The 9,867-nt window shown below is 41.2% G+C and overlaps 1 protein-coding gene across 2 annotated transcripts in view; it reads left to right on the top strand.

The window, feature by feature from the left end:
- The first annotated feature begins 446 nt into the window (after positions 1-446).
- The window catches only part of LOC100135918 (complement C3-like), a 47,190-nt gene continuing 37,769 nt past the window's right edge, over positions 447-9,867 (top strand). For both annotated transcript variants that reach the window (XM_021557344.2, XM_036940682.1), the window contains exons 1-6: positions 447-575; positions 4,334-4,529; positions 8,494-8,662; positions 9,196-9,266; positions 9,470-9,558; positions 9,648-9,730. In XM_021557344.2, coding sequence (XP_021413019.2) covers positions 505-575; positions 4,334-4,529; positions 8,494-8,662; positions 9,196-9,266; positions 9,470-9,558; positions 9,648-9,730 — 679 coding nt within the window. In that variant the 5' untranslated portion in view covers positions 447-504. The remainder of the gene's footprint in view (positions 576-4,333; positions 4,530-8,493; positions 8,663-9,195; positions 9,267-9,469; positions 9,559-9,647; positions 9,731-9,867) is intronic.

The following is a 9,867-nucleotide window of genomic DNA, read 5'->3' as shown; positions in this document are numbered from 1 at the left end:
AAATCTGGTAATATGAATGAATTCATATTTCCATTTCGTGCAAACATTTGATTTTGATAATGCTATATGTAGTTTTGGTTGCAGTGCTTCATTTTGCAGGATCTATGAGGTATTTTGCAGTTTGGATGTGTGGTTTTGTGAACTGTGTTAAGTATTTTGATAAAACCAGCCTAGTTTGCAAAATTGTGTTTTAGCAATTAGGAAAAACTGTTACAGCAATAAATAAACAATTACACACAGTTAAGATAAAAAAGACTCAATGTCTCAATTAATTAGGTGGCAGAAGTAAGGTTTAAGGGTGTCTTGTACTGTATCTCTCTGTTCCCGTAAATTCCCAATTCTGATAAGAACAAATACAGGGTGGGAGGGTGAACATGTTGTCTGGCACTCGTCCAAAAGGGGAGGGTCAAGAGCAGAACTGAGTTATGGTCTGGGAAAATGCCACGATAAAAGCTTGAGCCTTGGGTGAAGCAATTTAATTTGGACTTGAATCAGACCCACGTTATGCTGGTGGAGCTAGTGTTGCTGGCCGCTGTGGCTCTGTCTCTCCCTCTCCTCTCCAATGGTGAAGTGCTGTGAGTACATCATAAATAAAATCGTTTTCAATGTGGTAGAACATTTGGTGCCACAATTCTAAAGGGAATACATCAGCCATCATTCCTAGAATTGTCATGGTAAAACGTGTCATAGAAACATTGATGAATAATAAATATTACTTCAAAAAATTGTAGTATTAATAGATAGATTTCCATCCAATTGGAGACAAATTTTCATGCGAAATTCTAAAATCCGCTTAAAGGACTTGTTGCGGGTAACATTGACTTTTTATGGATAAAAATCAGGGTGTAATGATGTAGCGCACACAAAATGTACTTTTTTGCTTAAGTTGTCATGTACAAAATCTAAATCTGAAGTTCAGTATTTTTCCATTGCATTTTCAACAGTACCAATAGTTTTGTCACAAAAACTGTTGCGCTAAATAGCAAATGTGCCTAATCTGGTTTTGGCACATGTACCAGTGGTTCTCAACTGATTTTGCCTGGGGACCCAAAATTGACAATGACAAATGAGTCACGACCCAATATTATGGACTGTTGTATTGCAGCTGCCTTCTTGGGCAGGCTTCACTTGCAAAATAGACTCTGGCTCAAGGGGCTACTAGAATACAAACAGTGAATGGTTATACAAGCTATAATCCCCATTATCAAAGTCAATCAGTTAGCAAACAATGACGTTTCTCATTTCACTCTTTCAATTGTCTTCATGTGTACATATAATTAATGTCAATACATATGAAAAATATCGATTGCATAATTGGCCTATGAGGATCCGTAGGGCCGTGATCATTGACAATTCACGTTACACAATATGTTTGAAGCGTGCGCTCCAAGCCGCGCTCCGCGGTAATAACCTATTAACAGTAACTGAATGGCCCACTCTCCCGATCGCCACAGATAATTCAGATGACGCACAGAACTTCTGGATCAGATGGAGTTAAGCAAGAGAAAGCAGCGAGATCAGGCGATGGCAATTTCTTATTTTATGGAGTTGAGATCTGTCGGACATTTCCACCTGACCTAATTAAAGCGCCCCTGGCCCAGCTGAGTAAATGGCAATGAATTAAAGGATTATTCCACCAACTCCATGGGCCTTTTCTACAATTATGGTATAAAAGAAAGTCATTACACAGCCATATTAACTGAGAAAACATTTATTATCAATTCAAGAGAATAGGCCATTTAATTAGGCAACCAGTTCAGGAGTGGGTGTAATAAATGACCAGATTCAGAATTTGACATCGAAACCAGTCCAATTATGTAAATGAACAGTAACACATACCAGTGTTTAAAATGGAAAAAACAACAATCATTAGGATTTCGTAATCAGCAATTACCATATGAATAGCTTCACAATCTTGAAAAGGTGTACATTTTTAACCAGTTCAATAAAATGTAATATGAATGTCAGAGTTGATTAACATACTGAACAATAACTAATTTACCTGTTTATCTGTGCTTGACAAGATGCTGTTTAACAGTTTTTTTTTTCAGTGTGTCGCTGTGTGCTTTGTTGATCAGATTCGAAATCAGCAATCGTCCCGTTAGAAATATGATTTGCCCAAAGGGTAAGCTTCATCTTGAAGGCATCCACTTTGTCCCTCTGTTCAAGTCGATTGTGCGCCCGTCCCTTGCGTTGAGCGAATTCAGATTCTAAAAAACATCCACCTGGTAGACAAACTTTGTGAGCTACTCCTCACAAACGAAACGTTCAGCCAGAGGTAACTTGTTCTCCGAAAAAAACAAAGCAATCTCCGCTTGAAGTGGGTATGTGTGGGGTGAGAATTGTTATTGTTTTGGTCAGTGAGCGAGTATGTGCAGCGTGAAAATGTAGCTAGCCATTTCATCACTGCGGAAGTGCTGCACGTGGGGGTCGCGACCCCCCAAATTGAGAATCACTGCTCTAGCCAACAGCTCGCAGATACAGTGCGGGTAGGCTAGTCTAGATGATGAGATTATTATGGATAAGAGCAATAATATTTTTTATTTGTCATGATATCGCCAGAATAAGACCCTCAATATTTATTGGAATGGAGCATCAAGATCACTGTGCACTTTCACCACCCTGTGAAGTTCATCCTAATTTATTTCATCAGTAGCCCAGTAAAAAGTATGGTTTCCCGAGTCATGGTGGGAGGACACCATATCTTCACGTGACTCCAAGTCTAGTACGATATGATGGTTATTATATCAATATTTGTTTATAAAGGCGTGTCCACCGCAATTTATCGTATAATATACATTTACCGACACAAAAAGACCACACCATGTCAAACAAACAAATTATCTGTTTGCATTTATAAAATTATACCGAAACTTCCTGTTTCCACGAGCTGTTGTGATTTTTTTTTATTTAATATGATATGACTTTACTTACGTAAAAACTGTGGATGGAAACGTGATTTGTGCCATACAAGTTGTTTACCAGTTAATGTGCATGCGTTGTGAATTTATTCATGTTTTGTTTGCATAGCCACTGCAGGTACCATAATGTTATGACACACCAGTTACATTTTTATTTCCTGCAATTACACAAAAAGTACAATATTTTATTTAAAAAAAGGAGGGGGGAAATTCTTAAAGGGATTGTTCACTTTTTAAATCAAAGGGAAAGTTCGGGATTTTACAACTTGATGTTAAGAGGATCATCACCCTAAAAGTAGTCTATGGGCCCGAAGAAACTGTAATCTACGGGTTAGTTGTCTTTAAACGACCTCTACAAACATCGTCTTTGTTTAACCACCGTCTTGACCTCTGAATGCTCGGCTATGAAAAGCCAACTGACATTTACTCCTGAGGTGCTGACCTATTGCACCCTCTGCAACCACTGATTATTATTTGACCCTGCTGGTCATCTATGAACGTTTGAACACATTGAAGAACGATCTGGCTTTAATGGCCATGCACTCTTATAATCTCCACTTGACACAGCCAGAAGAGGACTGGCCACCCCTCAGAGCCAGGTTCCTCTAGGTTTCATCCTAGGTTCCCAACTTTTCTAGGGAGTGTTCCCTAGCTACTGTGCTTCTACATCTACATTACTTCCTCTTTTTGGGTTTTAGGCTGGGTTCTGTGTAAGCACTTTGTGACATCTGCTGATGTAAAAAGGGCTTTATAAATACATTTGATTGATGGACAGTTGCGCCTATCAATGGCCAAATCAACTAAAATCAACTACATATTTGGTTGACAAAAAAACATATTCTGTTTATATGATTTTTTAACCCAAAGTTTGCATAGAGGGGTCAGTGAAGCATTAGCCTACTAGACATCCCAGAATGGCTGAATAAGTCTACTGGTTTGGAACCTTGTTCAGGGGTAATACATTTCTCAGCAGTTTACTACATTTTGCTATACTTTATGAATGGCGTGAGAAATGGGAACTAAAAATGGATTATTACACTGCTCCAAACACAGCGTGTATCTGCAGACAGATTCCCCCAAAACACACACGCAGACAGATCCATGTACACATTGATCAGATGTCAGTCATTCCATAACAAAAACGTCTAGCCTGTGATTCAGTGCAAGGTCTGTTATAGTATGGTGCAATAAACAGCCAACAATATGCCTTTAAAAGCATTTTTCCCAACGTTTGTTGGTGATCACATTCATGGTAAACGCTGCCCATGTCAGGTCAACTGTAAATTACCTTTAAAGTGTGTTATAGTGTGCTGTGACGTGCCCTGAATTACATCCCGGGCTTAGTCAAGCACAAATCAATATTCCACCCTCCATATTTTGAATCATCCTTTCCCCTCTCTTCATCACTGCAGGTATGTCATGTCTGCTCCTAACCCTCTACGGGTGGGTAGCATGGAAAGGGTCTTTGTTGAAGCTCAAGGTTACTCAGGGGATGACCTCAATGTCCAAATCAAGGTGATGAACTTCCATGCGCAAAATAAATTGCTTTACACCACAAGTGTGTCCCTGAATTCAGCGAACAAATACCAGGCACTTAAGGACATTAAAGTAAGTCTTTATACATGTTTCCTCACATAAATTAAATGTTACAGACTGAATTTAAAATTGATGAAATGTAGATTTTTTTTGTCGTCACTGGCCTACACACAATACCCCAAAGTGGAATTATGTTTTTTGAAAAAACAGGTAAAAGCTGATATGTCTTGAGTCAATAAGTATTCAACCCCTTCCTTATGGCAAACCTAGAGTTTAGGAGTAAAAATAATAACACAATAAGTTGCAGCTGCACAATTCACTTTTTGTCCTGAATACAAATTGTTATGTTTGGGGCAAATCCAATACAAGACATTACTGAGTACCACTCTCCACACTTTCAAGCATAGTGGTGTCTGCATCATGTTATGGGTATGCTTGTAATCATTAAGGACTTTTTCAGGGTACAAAGGAAACGGAATGTAGCTAAGCACAGGCAAAATCATAGAGGAAATCCTAGCTCGTCTTTGAACCTTTCTACACAGGTCTTCCGGTCCCTCTCTGCTACTGGACAGCTAAGCTGTTTACCAGTGTATACAATAAGAGTAAACAGAAATCCAACAGGCTTGTCCTTACTGGGGCCAGGTCAATGGCCAAGTAATGTCCGTTAGGTTCATGTCCAGCCACCACCCAACCTCCAAACTAGTTATGTTCAGGTGTGTTCAATTAGGCTCATACCTTTCCGGGCCATCCTCTCCCCTGGCCAGCAGATGTAGCCAACAAGGCCATTGTCCACAGAGGATTTCGGTGGGACAAGGCGTCTGCATTTCCTTGTTTTGACCCGGACCTGTGGACAACAGAGAAACAATACTGTTGGAGTCAGAGAGACCACCTGGTAACTATCATTGGTTTCCTTGTTCCTGGACATCCAGACTAGAGGAGCATGGTCCATGACCAGAGTGAAGTGTCGTCCTAGGAGGTAGTACTTTAACTTCTTCAATGCCCACTGCACCCACCGCTAGGCACTCTTTTATTTTGTTTCTCGAGGCAACAGTTTCCGGCTGATATATGATGGGATGCTCCTCTCCTTGTACCACTTGTGACAAGACCGCTCCCACCCCTGTGTCGGAGGCATCAGTCTGGACCACAATCTCTCTCCCAAAGTCCGGCATCACCAATACCAGTCCAGAGCACAGGGCCTTCAAGTTCTGGAAGGCTTCTTCCGCTTTGTCAGTCCACCTGACCCCGTTAGGCTGGGTCATTTTTGGTCAGGTCTGTGAGTTGACAAGATACAATTGCATAGTTAGGAATGAACCTACGGTAATAGCTGGTTAGCCCCTCAAAGGTTTTTACCTGAGACTTGGTTTGGGGCCGTGGCCACTGTCGGATGGCTTGAACTTTCTTCTCGTGTGGTTTGACGTTGCATCTCCCGATGATAAAGCCCAGGTATTCTGCTTCCTCAAGTCCCAGTCTGCATTTTTTTGCATTGGCGGTTAGACCTGCTCTGTGTAAAGCCTCCAAGACAGTGTTGAGCTGCTTCAGTGGAGATTTCCAGTTAGGGCTGTACACAATCATGTCATCCAAATATGCTGCCAAGTACTCACCCTACCCCTTAGTAAGATCCAGGGTGCTGATACAGTGGGGCAAAAAAGTATTTAGTCAGCCACCAATTGTGCAAGTTCTCCCACTTAAAAAGATGAGATGCCTGTAATTTTCATCATAGGTACACTTCAACTATGACAGACAAAATGAGAAAAAATATCCAGAAAATCACATTGTAGGATTTTTAATGAATTTATTTGCAAATTATGATGGAAAATAAGTATTTGGTCACCTACAAACAAGCAAGATTTCTGGCTCTCACAGACCTGTAACTTCTTCTTTAAGAGGCTCCTCTGTCCTCCACTCGTTACCTGTATTAATGGCACCTGTTTTAACTTGTTATCAGTATAAAAGACACCTGTCCACAACCTCAAACAGTCACACTCCAAACTCCACTATGGCCAAGACCAAAGAGCTGTCAAAGGACACCAGAAATAAAATTGTAGACCTGCACCAGGCTGGGAAGACTGAATCTGCAATAGGTAAGCATCTTGGCTTAAAGAAATCAACTGTAGGATCAATTATTAGGAAATGGAAGACATACAAGACCACTGATAATCTCCCTCGATCTGGGGCTCCATACAAAATTTCACCCCGTGGGGTCAAAATGATCACAAGAACAGTGAGCAAAAATCCCAGAACCACACGGGGGTACCTGCAGAGAGCTGGGACCAAAGTAACAAAGCCTACCATCAGTAACACACTACGCCACCAGGGACTCAAATCCTGCGGTGCCAGACTTGTCCCCCTGCTTAAGCCAGTACATGTCCAGGCCCGTCTGAAGTTTGCTAGAGAGCCATTGGATGATCCAGAATAAGATTGGGAGAATGTCATGTGGTCAGATGAAACCAAAATATAACTTTTTGGTAAAAACTCAACTTGTCGTGTTTGGAGGACAAAGAATGCTGAGTTGCATCCAAAGAACACCATACCTACTGTGAAGCATGGGGGTGGAAACATCATGCTTTGAGGCTGTTCTTCTGCAAAGGGACCAGGACGACTGATCCGTGTAAAGGAAAGAATGAATGGGGCCATGTATCGTGAGATTTTGAGAGAGAACCTCCTTCCATCAGCAAGGGCATTGAAGATGAAATGTGGCTGGGTCTTTCAGCATGAGAATGATCCCAAACACACCGCCCGGGCAACGAAGGAGTGGCTTCGTAAGAAGCATTTCAAGGTCCTGGAGTGGCCTAGGCAGTCTCCCGATCTCAACCCCATAGAAAATCTTTGGAGGGAGTTGAAAGTCCGTGTTGCCCAGCAACAGCCCCAAAACATCACTGCTCTAGAGGAGATCTGCATGGAGGAATGGGCCAAAATACCAGCAACAGTGTGTGAAAACCTTGTGAAGACTTACAGAAAATGTTTGACCTTTGTCATTGCCAACAAAGGGTATATAACAAAGTAATGAGAAACTTTTGTTATTGACCAAATACTTATTTCCCACCATAATTTGCAAATAAATTCATAAAAATCCTGCAATGTGATTTTCTGGATTTTTTTTTCTTCTCATTTTGTCTGTCATAGTTGAAGTGTACCTATGATGAAAATTACAGGCCTCTCTCATCTTTTTAAGTGGGAGAACTTGCACAATTGGTGGCTGACTAAATACTTTTTTGCCCCACTGTATATCGGGTGTCCTTTGAGCCTTTCTACACAGGTCTTCCGGTACCTCTCTGCTACCGGACAGCTACACTGTTTCCCGGCGTATCCAACAGAAGATAACAGAAATCCAACAGGCTCGTCCTTACTGGGGTCAGTCTACGGCCAAGTAACGTCCGGTAGGTTCCTGTCCAGTTGGGCTCGATATCCCTCCCAGTATTGGAGGGCCCTGCATGTCAGCTCCAGACCAAAAACAGATCTGGCCAAAGCTAGGTTAAAACAGCCACCACCCAACTTCCAATCTAATTTTGGGGCTCCCGAGAGGCGCAGCGGTCTAAGGCACTGCGTCTCAGTGCTAGAGGCGTCATTACAGACACCCTGGTTTGAATCCAGGCTGTATCACAACCGTCTGTGATTGGGCGGCGTTCGGGTTTGGCCGGTGTAGGCCGTCATTGTAAATAAGAATTTGTTCTTAACTGACTTGCCTAGTTAAATAAAGGTTACCTTTACAAGGCTCTTTACCCTTCCAGGCCATCCTCTCTCCTGGCCAGCAGATGTAGGCAACGAGCAGGAATATACCGACCTTCACACACCCACCCTCTAAGCTCCATCACATTCTAAAAACATGTTTTCACTTTGCCATTATGGGATATCGTGTGTAGATGGGTGAGAAAAATATATATATTTAGTCAATTTTGAATTCAGGCTGTAACACAAAATGTAGAATAAGTCAAGGGGTATGAATACTGTATCTTCATATAAGTTATTAATTTCACAATTTTACCTATGGTTGTGAACATTGCACAAAAAATCACTTGTGTTTTCTCCAACTTGTCAGATCCCGGAGGGACCTGACTTCTTTGATGAAGACTACACAGGGAGCCAGTATGTGAACCTGTACGCTCAGTTCCCAAGCCACAAGCTTGAGAAAGTAGTCCTGGTCTCCTTTCAAACCGGCTACATATTTATACAAATGGACAAAACCATTTACACGCCGGAAAGTACAGGTATGGCTGAGCCCACTGACCTAAAGCCTTCGAATTAGCATCGCTCAGCAACCACCTATGCTCGGTGGCGGACTGGGACCAGAAATCGGCCCATGTATTCCTAACACACCGGCCCATTTTTTTTTCTTTCTTGGGGCCCCCATTATTAGCCAGATAATGATCATTTAGCGCAAAAAAAAAGACAAGTTAAACAGGCCCACTGGGCTAAAAATGGACTGACCCATCTGGCATTTCGAGCAAATGCCAGAGGGCCAGTCTGCCCCTGTGAATCAATTTGATTAATTTGGGGTCAGGTCGAAACTCACATGAAACATTCATGGACATTTAGCTAGCTAGCTGGTAGATGAACATTGGGGTGTTACTTTACCTGAAATGCATGTGGTCCTTTTTTTTTACCAGATCTTTGTAGAATTTTGATCCGCAGTCAAAATCGTGTTTCTCTACTTAATCCACAGATAAAAAGGTGTTACTCTATAAAAACCTAACATCTTAAACTACATTCTTAGTGTATTAATTCAGTAATATTGTTTCAGTTAAATACAGAGTCTTCACCTTAAACTCCGGTTTAGAGCCTGTAACAGATAGCATCAATGTGGAAATTATGGTAAGTAAGTAGTCCTCACAATAAATGTAACTGCATTGACAATGCTTCCTTAGTAGTGGTCGATGCATATGGCCAGTTGTCAAAATAGTTTTTTTCTGACATTACTCATGTTTACAACTGTCAGTCTTGCGTAGTAACAGATTAATTATATGTGATCCATTTATGTTAGTCTTTCACATTTCATGTATATTATTTATTTATAGAACCCTGATGGAATCACCTTACTGCAGGAAGATTTCAAACCAGATGATGGGATGACATCTAGAGTCTTCCCTGTCCCAGAAATCACCAGGTTTTTTTGTGCTATTCAATCATCCTAACACACTTATCAGGAAAACATTTGCCTGTGAACTCTTCTGCTCTCATTCTCTTTTTATATAGCTTTGGAAACTGGAAAGTGGTGGCCAAGTTTAAGAATAGCCCACATAAGAACTTCACTGCAGATTTCGAGGTGAAAGAATATGGTAAGAAGGGTATTGGTTTGGGTGGCCTTTTATTAAAAGGACAATTACGCCACTTTTCAACTTCATATTAATTTCCAGTCTCCATATGTGAAAATGACACGTTTCTATGATCTGTGGTTAAAAAGATAAGAAAAGAA

Source organism: Oncorhynchus mykiss, chromosome 13 (assembly GCF_013265735.2).
Source record: "Oncorhynchus mykiss isolate Arlee chromosome 13, USDA_OmykA_1.1, whole genome shotgun sequence".
Taxonomy (NCBI): domain Eukaryota; kingdom Metazoa; phylum Chordata; class Actinopteri; order Salmoniformes; family Salmonidae; genus Oncorhynchus; species Oncorhynchus mykiss.
Note: the sequence above shows the minus strand (reverse complement) of the source record. Positions and strands in the feature narration are given on the sequence as shown.